At 40.3% G+C, this 14643-nt stretch overlaps 1 protein-coding gene across 1 annotated transcript in view; it reads left to right on the forward strand.

Annotated features, from left to right (window-relative positions):
* Nucleotides 1-14643, forward strand: part of FAM120A (family with sequence similarity 120 member A) — a 51008-nt gene that overhangs the window by 18596 nt on the left and 17769 nt on the right. The window contains exons 4-7 of the mRNA XM_081185238.1: nucleotides 9127-9255; nucleotides 10271-10367; nucleotides 13073-13170; nucleotides 13322-13605. Coding sequence (XP_081041364.1) covers nucleotides 9127-9255; nucleotides 10271-10367; nucleotides 13073-13170; nucleotides 13322-13605 — 608 coding nt within the window. The remainder of the gene's footprint in view (nucleotides 1-9126; nucleotides 9256-10270; nucleotides 10368-13072; nucleotides 13171-13321; nucleotides 13606-14643) is intronic.

Genomic DNA, 14643 nt, shown 5'->3' on the forward strand with positions numbered 1-14643 from the left:
TTACACTAATCCTGTTTAAAATTATTACTACTGCAGATTTTAAAAATACTTAAATCTGTTATTAAACTTTGAAAAATGCCTTTGCGCCAGTAATTCTTTACTAGACAAAGAATAACCTCTATTTTTGAAGGCAAAAATCATACAAGTTTCAATCAGGTGAATCCTTTCCAAATGAGGTAAAATGGTTCTGTGGATGTGGCTCCAGGTGGTGGGATTCGGAAGTACACAGATAGTAGCTGGGCTTTGTAGCCATTTTGTATTTTTAGTAGCCAGCAAGAATATTTAAATATGCCTCTCTGCATATGCAGAGCATCTTTCTCCTGCTACAGAACAACTGGCCTATCACAGAATTAAGGAACAGGATTTAAAGGGCAGATGGCATTGCCATAGCTGTCAACTCTTCCCTTTTTTTAAGGGAAATTCCCTTATTCCGAATAGGATTCCTTGCAAGAAAAGGGAAAAGTTGACAGCTATGCTCCTCACACACAGGCCCTACCACTCCCAGGAATCCAACACTCTTGAATATACTTGCCAGCATAGTATATTCAGAAAGCACAGTTCCTTTTAAATTAAAATAAATATCTACTACTGTGTTGCGCCCCCACTTCTATTCACCCACACCTGTCTGCTTAAGATTTTTGCTGGATGGAGGCCATTTTCAATACTGAGGTGAGGTCCAGTGAGTAGAATCTTTCCCACGACAAAAGGAAGTTGACTCCAGGGTTTTCCTCGTTCCGTCCAGCAGTTTTGTTCACAAGCTCAATACGAGCCCTCTCCAATTTCTAAATTTAGTTTCTCGGTGGATTCACATCCGTGGCTCTGGACCGAATGCGGGTTGTCTCTTGCTTTAGGCACACTGCCATTTTGTTTTTTCAACTGGCTACATGTTCAAATACTTGGGGCTTTAGTTTACATTTTCTGGATGCTAGTTTTTACTCTTAAGCATTTGCTCTGGGAGGGTGATGGGGAACTGGCTACAAGGTTTACACAAGGGCAGCCCAATCGCTACTGTGCCGATCTGGCTTTTGCTCAATGTGTATTATGGCCTGTGAGGTAAGCAAAGATGGGAAGAGATAAGGATTCTGCTGAGATGGCGAGACCAGGCCTAATGAGGGAGAATGAAGCAAGACAAAGGCAATGAACCCTTTGGCAGATTTTATTTTATTTTAAAGTAATATTTGTATATTGCTTTTCAACTATAGTGGTTCTCACTGTTTGTATAATAAAAGCATTTTTATAATCTTGTGCACAGTAGGAGATCCTACATACCAGATGCAGCCAATGATTTGGTTTTTTAAAAAGAAGTATTCATGCTTCCAGCATGGTGGTGTCAATGAGAATGGGGTGTGGAGAACTACTGTTCTCAGTTTGGGCTTCCTTAGTCCACCAGGAGTTTATAGAAACCGGTGGCATCAATGGCTCTCACCCATAGAACTGAGGGAAAAGGTGCTCTAACAATAACTTGAGCACCACAGGTTGCTCACTGTTGAGCTAAACTGAAGATAGTTGAGGAAATAGTTACCGTATTTTTTGCACCATAACACTCACTTTTTTCCTCCTAGAAAGTAAGGGGAAATGTCTGTGCGTGTTATGGAGCGAATGCCTGCGGGTGGCGGGGGGGGATCTGCTGCAGTCATGAGCAGAGGATCCATGGTTCCCCTTCCTTCCCTTCTCCGTGGTTACAAAGCATGGATCCACATGGATCCTCAGGATTTTTGCATTGGCCTACTCCAAACTCACTGTCAGATCACATGTCTGTGGCCACAGCATGAACCACAAAAATCATACATCCACTGTTTCGTTTAGAATATTTTTTTTCTTGTTTTCCTCCTCTAAAAACTACGTGTGTGTTATGGTCTGGTGCGTGTTATAGAGCGAAAAATACGGTACTTGCCTTAGGACTCCCACTGATTTCTTGGCTTCTCAGCTCAATCTGTTTGAACACAAAGCTACATCATCTCTTCTAATACATATAACTAGCTTTGAAGTGAGGGTTTGTTTGTTTTTTACATTCAAGCAGTATATACATTTTATTAAATAAATCAATACTGAAGGAGAAAGTTGCCAAATTTTTAAAATGTGTCAATCCTTACCCTGTTTTATAGCAACCTTTCAGCATGGGAAATGCCAGAAACTGCTTAAGTTTGGATATAATGTACAGTAAGTAAATTGCAGGCTTTGCCCAGTTCTGCATAGAAAGAACTCTATGTGAGTGGTTTTGAAGCTCTGTCTTCTGTATGAGGCAATTTTCAGATAACCATCAAAGATGAAAATGTTGGGAACTGTAATTATTAATGGCAAATAGCATTTTCCTTAGGGTATTGGCCTCATGTTGTAGCAGTTGAACAGTTTTTATAGCTGCGCTATGCTGTTTAAAATGCAATCTTACAGTAGGCCATTTCCCACAGAGAATTCCTTTCTTGAGAGTGAATAGCGGTTGCCTTGCCACCCAGCTTTCTGAATGGGGTCTACTGTTGCCCTTGCTTTTCAGGTAATATTTTGTTCTCAAATTTCACATGTGTTCCCTACCCCCACCAAATTTCATGCTGGAGAGACTGGAATTATAGATGCTTTAAAACCAGTGTTTGTTTAGCTATTTATTGATTTCCTACACATAAGTGCTGTCAAGTTCAGTGTTCCCAAACAGTTTAGGTTTGTCGACCTTTTTGCAAACAAAATTTATGCTGCTGTTTGTGTGAGGCTTCAAGTTAAACTTCTGAAATAAGCACTATTCAGATGTACTGATTTGCTCCCCCCCCTGCCCCTCCACCAAATAATTTATCATCAGGTGATATAAAAAGTATGACTTTTTGCTCTGTAAAAACTGCAAGGCTCATCTTGTATTTTGGCAAGAAAGAATGTGCAACTTGTGCAGAGTTGACCATTGGTTCATCTTGGTCAATATAGTCTAACCTGAGAGGTGGCTAACCTATGGCCCTTTAGGGCCTTCCATGGTTTGGCTGAAGAAGCAGTTGCTCATATGTAGGCTCCAAAGAGGTCAGGGCCCCAGCGTTATCAGAAGTGCAAGACTACACACAGTAGCTGCTCATGCATAGGGCTCCTCAGTGCAGGTGTTCAGATCTATGTGTTGGTGTCAGGGGTGGGCCAGTGCACCCCCACTTCCTGGTCACCATATGATGTCTCCATCACACAATTCAAATGTGAAGAGGGTACTGTCTGCTTTAATGCATGGACTTCAGAAACTGAAAAGTGGTGGTGGTAAAGCCAGAGCCTACCCACAGCTCAAAAGTGAAGCCCTTATAGAAGAGGCAGACTATCCAGACATCTCTGTTCCTTAACCCTGTTTGAACCAAAATTTTTCTGATGCGGTGTATTGGTGTGCAAGGAGGGAAGGTTGTTGGGTAGTGAGAGGGCATACATTATAGGCTAGTTAGTAACTTGGATTTGTGTGACGGACCTTTTAATCTACAAATGAGACTTTATATCACTTCCTCTTCTGTTCTGACTCTCCCGGTCTCTTGTATGTGTTTTCTTTCCAATAAACTTGCTGGTTACGTATATATGGTACCTTAGAATTACATGTTTGTCTGTACATATCAGTTAACTTAATTTTAACTAAAATCAGAGCAGGGGCTGATTATGGATAATATGCTTTTCTTTGGCTTCAGGAGTGCCCTCTGGTGGTTTTAAAAGACTATGATAGCTTTTAATTTGAGGCAGTTTCCAAGAACACTACCCTGCTATGAAAAATAGCCACTCATACGTCATCCGGAAGACAAGATGTTTGAGATTCAAATGGATACTATGGCAGCCAGAACAGGGTTGGGGTGGATCAGCCATTTGGATATATTTGCATAAATTAAGGTTCTAATAAAAATATTAGAAGGTTGTAAAAGTCAATGGAACGATTACAAGGTTATAAAAGTTAACCACCTAACACAGGAGTGTGGGACCTTTTTGGCCCAGCAGGAGCGATCCTTATTCTTCCCCACCCCTGTGAATCAACACACTTGTAAATCTCTGTTATCGTTATGTCAGATGATTGACAGGTGAGTTACTCCACCCATCTGTCCAAGTCCGTTGTGCACTGTTTTTGAAGTGCCTTACAGCCAGCTAGTTGTTGGGCACATTGGAACCACAGCTCAAGGGACTAGGGCAGTCTGAACATAAGGCTGGCACCCCTGTTTTCTGTAGAGATTGGCTGAGTGATCAAGTTTCCTATGGGGAACTCAGTTGAACAGCTGATCCAGCAGCATCGTCCCTGCTCCACACCTGATGTACACATAGCGTTGGATGTGGAGCAGGCGGGTGTGGCTTGGGGGAAATGATATTGTGGTGTGAATTTGGCTCACAGATCGAAGGCTCCCTACCTTTGATCTTACATGTGATGTGGTAGAATGGTTGCCAGTGAGGCTACAAAGTGCATGGACATCACTGTTGTAAGTGATTTTGTGTGAAGCAAATACTACATAATTTGGGCTTTAAAAAACCCAAACTTCTTATGTGAAAGTTCATGGAAATGAAGAGCTTCCTGGGATACAGCTAATTGGGATACAGATAATTTGCCACTTGGACTAGAGCCCATGTGGTTTGGGTCTTCTGTGGCAAACATTGCTAATCAGCCCCATTTACTGCCCCAGCTCTCTTGCCTGTGGTTTTTAATAACCCAAATAACCTTTCTTGTAGTTCTATTTGCCTCTGAAATTACCAGTGCATCTTGGTGCCATTTGTGATCTTTCGCTGCAATGAATTACTATTCTAGTGTTAGGGCACAGATAACGGTACTGAGGTGTGATTGCCAACTTCCAGGTAGATGAGCCATGAAACCAGGTTTTGATGGTTTGCATGTAATTCTGGCACCAAAGTAAATCTGCCACATGAAGCTTCTGCTGCAGGCTTTCTTACGTGATACAGGCCATGTTGGTGTTGAGCCTGGATAATTCCATTGCAGGCATCTAAATAGTGAAGAAGATACTGGACAAAGCTGGATTTAATCAGGATTCTGAACTGGTTTAGAAGTGTCCCAGCTTAATTTCAGCCAGGGTTAACTTTTTTACACATAATGGCAGGCCCTATGGGAACAGGGGGGGGGGGATTTATTTCTGAGGGACAGAGTAGTAGGCCCAGGAGTTTCAGTCAAGAATATTTTTGCAAGTTCTGACATGCCTTGATAAATCACATTCAGAGGTTTAATAACCAAAGATGTAAATGAGGCTTTTGCCTGCTTGAGTCCACAGATCCATTGGGGAAGGGCTGTAGCTCAGTGGTAGAGCATCTGCTTTGCGTTCAAAAAGTCCCAGGTTCAATCCCTGGCATCTCCAGATAGGGCTGGGAGAGACTTCCTCTCTGAAACTCTGCCTGGCAGTAGAAACAATACTAAGCTAGGTGGACTGTTGACCTGACTCAGTATATGTTGGCTTCCTGTGTTCCTGTGCATAAGTTTTCTGTTGAACCTGAACTGGAAAACTATATTTATAAATTTCAGAGCAGGCTGGGATATTCAAGCACTGTTTTGAAGTTGGTTTAATATCCTGGCTTATTCCAAAGCTGTTGATCCAGATGGGGAAAACTGTGATTAAATGGAAAACTCTAGTCAATAGTTAAAACTTCCTGTTTCGTTTGCTGGTTGCATGCATGAGCAAGAGGCATATTCCTATCTTGGCTTATTAAGCAGAGATACAATCACCCAAACCCTCCCTTTGTACCGAAAAGCAGAAAGGCAGTTGGAGCAGCATATCTTAAACCATTTTTTTGCTGAGCAGCCCTACTAAAGATGTTTTTGTCTGGTTCCAGGCTTCTGTTAGCTTGACCGAAAGTGAGACGTTGCCTTTTATGCTGCTTCATTTCAAAAACACTTGCTGGGCTGCTATTTGAGCATCACTGTTAAAGATTCCTAATAAAATCACTCTTGAGTCGCTGCTGCCGTGTGGTTGCATCTGTAACAATCTGTCCAAGACTGAATGCCAGACATGAAGCTGCATTATACCGAGTCAGAATGGTGATCCATCTGGCCCCAGAGTGCCTGCACTGGCAACTGTTTTCCAAGGTCTTGGGTATGGCCCTGCTTCCTAAGACCCTTTAGCTAGAGCTGCTGGACATTAAACCTGCGCCTTTGACATGAAAAACATGTCCACTCAACTATAGTCCCTCCCCTTGGCCATATAGGGCTTCTCTTGAAATTGCTTCCATTCACATAGAGGTGCAGCCGCCTGCATTCTAATTGGCACACATCACTTGACTCTAATTCTCTCTCCTGTACTAGCTCTTCGTTTCCTGCGCCAATTCATATGCGCAAGCCCAGATGTGCAAAGCTTTTGAAATGTATTGGATTCATAATGAAGAGTATGAGTCATTTCTTACGTCGTGTAACAATCTTTCTATGATTAACTCAGAACTCTTACCTCACTCTATGCCATACATGTGCAGAATCCATGTGGCAGTGATGCAGAGAAAGGTATTCCTGGTGACTGCTCAACCAGCTACGGAGTGTTCTTCTGCTGGAGATTTGCTAAAGCTTTCAGAAGCATTGAAATATGTTTTCAATTGGTCTAGCTTATAGTGATCAGAACTAAGCAGTTGCTGGAGTTTTAAAAGCGTACTGTATGATAAGTTAACAATTATTGTGTTACTGCTTGTTTCTCTGTCCTTGCGATAAGATGACCTACAGTTTAAATGAATTAAACCAAACTTATTTTGGCAGTCATGCTGGCTAAAACTGACTTTTCCAGACTCCTCTGTGTCTTAGGATATTGGATGGAATCCAGCACCGTGCTGCGGTGAATGTCCCATCAGCACAGGCATTGCTGCTTCTCAGATGGAACAGTCTCCCCTCTCCTCCCCTGTGTGCTGTTCTAGGCATTCTCCAGACCAACCCAAGCCAGTTTCAGTGGGGGAAGAGAGGAGGGAAAACTCCCATTGTGCAAGCAGAAGTCCAAGTACAGGGCTTGCACTGATGGAGCTCGCTATGTGATTAGTGCCCATTACTTTTAGGACACTCTTTAAGCAACTAAGACCTCCACTGTTGTCATGATGGAAATGTAATGTAAACTTAACATTTTAGCTTTGTCGAGCACTAAGAGACTTAAGTTGCCACCACAAGATTAGCATATTTGTTCAGAATAAGTTCTCTGAAATCAGTAGATTTTCAGGAAAAAGCACTGATGATATTAGACCGTGGAACCTCACCTTGAACTATTTGTAGGTTTGTTTTAGTAATAAGTGTAGATCCCACCCTTTTTTAAAAACAACAACACCCAAAATATTTAAATAAAACACTGTAGTGAAGCACTATAATAAAGTACAAATGCTAATCATGAATGAATTGAATACTTTTAATTAAACAAAATTGTTGCATAGTTCAAAGAAATTTGTTTTATGGCGTCTAGAGCATGATAAATTCTTTAAAACCTTCCTTGTAATAAAAGTGTTGTTGTGTTGGGAATAACATGAATATGGCAAGTTATTTTTTAGGCTGCAATCCTATGCATATGTACTTAGGAGTAAGCTCAACTGATTAAAGTGAAGCTTGCTATTATTATTATTTATTATTACTTTCATTATTTAATCGATTTTTATACCACCTTCCATCAAAATATCTCAGGGCTGTTCACATAGGATGCCTGTATGGAAATGAAGGAAGCTTTTTAAATGTATGCTGAAATCAATCTTTTAAAGTATATTTTTGTGGGAGTTGTGCAAATAAAACTTACTCTGGACATTATCAGTGAATTATTGAAACAATAATGTCTTTGGTCAAAGACACTTGGTTGGCTTTAAAATACTTCCACTAATGTCAGAATTGTCTGAAATATTCCACTGGCTCCCTAAAATGTTAAGAACTCCTAGTAAATGTCAGAGGTTCATAGTTTGACATTTACCTTAATACACACTTGTCCAAGGGTGCATTGATTTAAATCGGATTTCTTGTTGTGAAATTATTATATTTCCTGGGCAAGCATGCATGCTATCTGATTGCTACAATAATTAATGTGTTCGTTTGCAATTCAATATAATCCAGAATCTTTTACCACGTAGTCTGCATCAATTGCAGAATCGGAACTGCTTCGAGAAAAGCAGCTTAGCCCTCTTTGTATGTGCTCAAGGAAGCAAAGGAAGAACACTTGTCTGCAGCTGAAATTGTATGCACAGTTATTTGTAACAAAGTTTCTTTGAACATCAATACTTCCTAGTAAATAGGCGTAGGACTGAGTTGTAAGTGTCTGGAACTTTCCAGAAGCAAGGCTGGTTGGTAGTACACACACAAAAACCGTGTTTCCATGAGATCATGGAAACCATTCTGTTGGTTACAGTGCCATAATTTGAAAAGGAATACATTGCAAAGTTCATGTAGCAAAACATTTGCAGAAGGTCACCCATGTGGGCTGTTGGAATGCTGGGTAAAATGTGGATTAGCATCTCCTAGCTTCCAGCACCTGTGATGGCCTGCTAAACTCTTGTTAAGCCATAAGTAACAAATAATAATTAAATAGTTCATTGTGCCATTTTCTCAACTTCGGAAGTTAGACATTTGTCCCTGTAATTCTTGCTTTATTAGAAAAATAGCCTATTTAAGATGTGTTTGCTATCAGGCCACAATTCATTTTAAAGAGACAAGTAGATTTCAACATGCTTTGTATTTAGATTTCATTTTAAACCAGGTTATTTTAGGAAAGACACCACATAATTAGAATTGTAAAATCAATTTAAAATCATTTACCTTTATCCACTTTGCAAACTCCTCCCAAATTGCTCTTCCCATGTTTCCATTTAATTATACATTTCTTCTTCCTACTTGTTGCCATTAGCTTGAAAACCTGGCTTCCACTTGATTATGCTCACATATCCCTTATGGAAATGCTTCAGTGGCTGCCACTTAATTACTAAAGAAATTGCTGCATATTTAGATGTAGGCATCTCATTTGCTGAACAGACATGTAATAACAATTCATATTTAGAGTATTTTTTTGAGATCCTTCTTTCTATTAAAAGTCTCCCCAGAAATTGGTCACTATCTGAGATATACAAGCTTTTAAATTCTGTTTGTGTTGGTAGAATTACTCGTTAACATATTTTACAATGGAATTTTAGTTGATCAGCTTACTAGCTACAAAACTGAGCTATGTTAGGGAGCTGCTGTGGCATATTAACATGTGTTTGTATTTCTAGGTACGAGCACACCAGTTAGTTTTACCACCCTGTGATGTAGTGATCAAAGCTGTAGCTGACTATGTCCGCAATATTCAGGACACTTCTGATTTGGATGCCATAGCTAAAGATGTCTTTCAACATTCACAGGTAAGGAAGGAACAAAGATCATAGGTGTAGACTCATTTTAAAGTACACTTGTACAAATAGTCAACTTCTGCTGTGTGTGTACTCATGTTCACATGCCTGCCTATCACTATTCTCTCTTATCGCTGTCATGTCCAAGGATGTGTAACTTGGGTTTGCTTTTTTGGGTTCTGTGAATTTCCATAATACCGGGTACAGCTTTATGGCAATGTTAACACCAAAGACTTTTAGTGTAACAAGCATGGCTACTAACATTTCAGTTTTGGTTGTGGTTGCATTATAGGCCTGAACCTAACAGTGTTGTTGTGACCATGCTAGCTGAATAGTACTAATCATCGGGGTGGTTAAGAGGGATGCAGGGGGGAAAACAACAGATAGGAATCTCAGTAGACTCCCTGTACTGCTTATCAGAAAATCCTGCATTTGAGATAATTAAACGCAGATTGTTAGACAACGAATTTCAAGAACTTAGTAATAAAATCAGGAACAGCTTCTGTGCAAGTCTAGGGATGGTGCGATGTGAGGAGCCAGTGGCTACTTATCTCCCATTGGACCAACCTGAATCAACACAGGGCATACATGCTAGCAAGAATGAATGTGCCACCTTCGGCAATACTGTAGGGAGATTCCATAAAAGACCTCTCGCAGAGAGATTATGCCCCTGAGGACAGAGTCATATAAAATCAGTTGTGCGTGTTCTTTTGCACTGCACATGCATCAGTTGTGCACTGATTTTTTGTTAGCAGGGAGTGGCATTCAGATGAATGTAAGTTAGCCTTATGTTTACTCAGGATAGAGATAAGATGGAGATAGTAGTCAGGTTTCTGCAACAAAAAGTGAAGATTTGTGAATGTTATACAACCTTAATTTAATAGATAGATGTAGATTTTGCTGAGCGATTTTATTGTACTGAATCTTACTGCAATCTTGTCTGTATGCCCATAAAGGTTTGAGAAATGAGAATACTAGTTCGTGTGTGTGTGTGTGATTTTAATAAAGCTTTTAATATGTCTTTTAGTCTAGAACGGATGACAAGGTAAAACGATTTAAGAGAGCAGTTGCATATTATTCAGCAACCAATAAGCCTATGCCATTTCATCCACCACACTACCTAGGTAAGTGTTGAAACTTACTTTGAGTTGAGTATGATACTGAGAATTTGGTTAAACAGTAGGAGATGACCTACACCAGGGAGGAGATGGGAGACAATAGAGAAATCGTACAACATTTACCCTATTAAATCAGTCAGATTTCATTTTGATATCCTGGATCAGCAGGTAATCTGACCCAGCTGTGGTACCTAACAGGCACTCTTGTGTCTGCTCTAAGTGTTCCACTCGCTGCTATCGGAGAAGTTCTGGCAGTTGAAATTGATGTTACTTATTGGCAGATTAGCTTGTGCACAAGCAGATGTTGGCTTCTCTGCTGTGGTTAGTCACAAGCTCTGGCTTGGACATAACATTAAGCCAGCTAGTCTGTGGTTTGCTTCCCCACTGGGGGAGCAGAGTGTGAGTGCTCAAGCCAATGTTGCACCCAGACATAGTCTTTGTTGGCTGTGGACCTTTTCTCTGTGGTGTCATGCCTCTAACCCAGAGCTTTCCAAACTTTTCATGTTGGTAGCACACTTTTTAGACATGGATCATTTTGTAATGCAGTAATCCAGTTTTACTAGCAAACTAACCCTGGGAGGAGTTTAGGGAGCGTTTGTGTGACACACCTACACACAGCAGCCGACACACTAAAGTGTCACGATACACAGTTTGGAAAGGTCTGCTCTGACCGCTTCTTTGCCACATACATGGCAATACTTGATGCAGATTTGGAAATGCAGCCGGTTAAAAGGGGGATTCCTGGGTGAGGTTATTGCTTGCTTTTCTCCTCCAGGATAGCATCCTATTTTGAAATGTTCTTGTGTGTAAGAGAGAGTGTGCATATGTGCCAGTGTGTCTCTTTGTGCAGAAATTCCTTTGAGCAAAGTGAATTTTGCTTCAAAAACAAGATCCAAAGAGCTTACAACTAACTTTATCTTGGATAAGTTTTACATCAGATTATTATACACAATTACTGAGACTAGTCTTAACTATTTCTGAAAACGTTAGTGGTGTGCACCAACTACAATATTCAGTGTGGCCCCTGATTTGGGAAACAGCCCACTTCTATCCAATATGTTTTATAGGGTGCCCAGTTCAGCTTTGGGTTCATTCAATCTGCTCATCACCCAGATAGCTATTGGAAAGGCAAAAAAAAAAAAAAAAAAGGCTATATAAACTTTTCCCTTTTTGATGGAAGTGAATGAAATTTGCAGGTACACTAGCCCCTCCTGAGTAAAAGAGCATGCCAAATTTCAGAAAAATAAATCCACGGGCTTTTGCGCTGGATATCTTTCCACATTGATTTTGGGGTAAGAAAAACTAAAAGGGACTTGCTTTCTAGGTAAAAACATTTTATTTAATTCCAGCTTGACCTGTCATTCTACTCTGGTTTCATGATAAGCTTAGAGATACTATTTTTGTATTCAGCAGACACACATCCTGTAGGGTTTTTTTTTAATGCCTTTTTTGATGAGGCACCATAAAGCATTTCCAGGGATCCCCACTTCACCCTTGGTGTCTCGTACAAATCCTGCTTTCCCACTGACAAGGCATTCCTCTATTCTTTGGCATTTGTCTGAATACAGTGTACAGCCCTATTAAATAAAGAGGTAGAAGAGCACTGTGGTCATTTGTCATAACTAACTGTTCTAGTCTACACATGTAACCATATGGAACTCTAAAACTAGAACTTTTAATAAAGGTAACATTTGTTGCATTAGCGAAATAGTTTTTAAAATAGAAAATGCTTGGAACTGGGGCAAAACACCATCTGGATAAATGTCAGTTCCCCATCTGTGGGTTTTGTCTGTTCTGAAGTGATGTCACCTCACCTCAGTTTGCTGTGGAAATCACAATAGTTGGGGCTTGATCACACAGAATAGTAAGTTCTGCAAGACTTGCCTTTTTACGCCAAGACAGCCACACAATAACCTCCCTATTCTGAGATAAGCTATCTTGTCAAAATGGTACAGATTTGAGGTAGTTTTACTTTTCTATCTCCCAGGTTGATGGGTAACATATAGAAATCAGTTTTCTCTCTTCTGGATAAATCCTACATAACAAGTCTTCATTAGACTAATTGAAAGCAGATATATTAATGGCTTTAAAGTGTTGTTTGAACTTGGTTTCCTCTTACATGATGTATCCATCTTCATGTGCCTGACTCTCTTCAAGTCTTGATTTCTGATCGACAGAGAGAAATGTGTTACCAATCAAAAAGATTTCTTAATAACTCGTTGCTGAGAGAGTATCCTGGTTAAAGTGAGAAAAGACTTCAAAGATTTCACATTTGTTCTTCTGTTCTTGCGTGTTGCGCACGAACTGAGGATATTAAAAACAAACCACTTCGGAACTGGATGCAGAATTAAAATTGCTGCACTTCCTGTTCTGCGGGGATATAGAAAGTAAACAATGGATACTAAAATGGTGGGAGTGACTGTAACATAAACAGAACAGGAACAGATAGTGGAAAGAAAAAATAAATGATCAGACTAGGAGGAAGTGAATGTGTCTCCTGAGAGAGGCAGAAAATGAAACAAAACTGACAGTCAGTGTGTGTTGAAGTAACCTGTACTATAGGAAATGAGGTCAAAGCTTTAAAGAACAAAAGCCTAATATCAGGCATTTGTTCTTACATGATTACTTTGTCCTATTGAGGATTCGCCTAAAATGCAACTCTGGCCAGGCTGTGCATGAGACTGAATTTGTTTTGATTTTTCCTGTAATAGCCAGACCAAATCAATTTGGAATGCCGGGTATAGTGCCACCGTATGTCTCTGCTCAGATGCTTAACATTCCACAGACCCCTCTCCAAGCAAAACATGTGGCAAGTATACTCTGCTTTTTCCTCTTTCTCCCCACCAGCACTCTTCAATTGTTTTTGAGAAATGTGTGTCACACATATATAGAGTATGAGCAGTTTGCTCTGATTTATGAAGAAGCAGCTATAATTTATAATATACTTCCCCCCCCTTTAGGCCCAGCATATGTCTAGTCAAGGTAATACCCAAGGTCAGGGTCCATATCCCTATAGCCTCTCGGAACCAGCCATCACCTTGGATGCAGGTGGGAAAAATATTTCTGAGCAGAACAACTACAGCAACATTCCTCATGAAGGAAAACATACACCACTATATGAACGATCCTCTCCAATAAACCCAGCTCAGAGTGGGAGCCCCAATCATGTGGATTCAACATACTTTCCTGCCTCTTCTACATCATCATCTTCAGACAATGATGAAGGCAGTGGCAGCGCTGTGAAGTAAGTACATCATGTGTTACTAGCAGGACTGGAAAAGAAAGTTGCTAGTAGCGTCTTTGAATTTACTGTCACAGAGAAATGTTCATGCACCTGCTGTTGTTTCTATATTCAGTTGATGTGATCTACTTAATTGTAATGTATTTTGTCTTTTGTTTTGTTAATGCTGGTGGCACAGAAATGTTTTCAGATAAATGAGCAAAATTTAAAAAGTAAACTAATCTTGTATCAGCCAAGATGTAGAGGATATTAAATTTTTCCTATAACAATGTTTATTAGTTGTGTGTATGATGTGCAGGGTAGGAAGTGAATAAGCTTATACCAGACAATGTTAAGTGTTGGATCCTTTAAACTGATTGATTTGTGAAATAGGTAGAGAGCAGAGGCAACAGTATTTGGCTTCCCAATTTCCCCTGGTTGGCTAAAGAGAGTGAAGACTTATTTCAGAAATTAGTTTATATCAGTTAGAAGGTTAGTAGCCCAATTTTTACTGGTATGTGCATGTGCCTATGTTAGCCATTTTTCACCTAAAAGGCGGTGGGGGGGAGCTCTTTTGAATATACAGTCATACCTCGGGTAAATATGCTTCAGGTTGAGCGTTTTCAGGTTATGCTCCACGGCGACCCGGAAGTAACGGAATGCGTTACTTCCGGGTTTCACTGCTCGCGCATGCGCAGACGCTCAAAATGACGTCATGCGCGGAAGCGACAAAACGCAACCCGCAGACGTGCAGTCGTGTGTTACTTTCTACTCAGGATGCGAATGGGGCTCCGGAACGGATCCCGTTCACATCCAGAGGTACCACTGTATATAAAACTTCATTGCCTGATCCCCTGGAGACTACTCTTACTTGCCATAGGCCATCAGGTAAGTGGCTGTTCACCTGTCAACTTTACACAACTTAGGGTGCAAGTATCACCCCTAACAATGAACTTATGCAATGATCTTATTTGTGTTCCATCCTTTTAATAAATTCCCACGGATGCTTACAAAAATCCAAGATGAAATAATATGATATAATTGAAACATACAACAAGTACA

Source organism: Podarcis bocagei (genome assembly GCF_964188305.1).
Source record: "Podarcis bocagei genome assembly, chromosome: 2".
Lineage (NCBI taxonomy): Eukaryota > Metazoa > Chordata > Lepidosauria > Squamata > Lacertidae > Podarcis > Podarcis bocagei.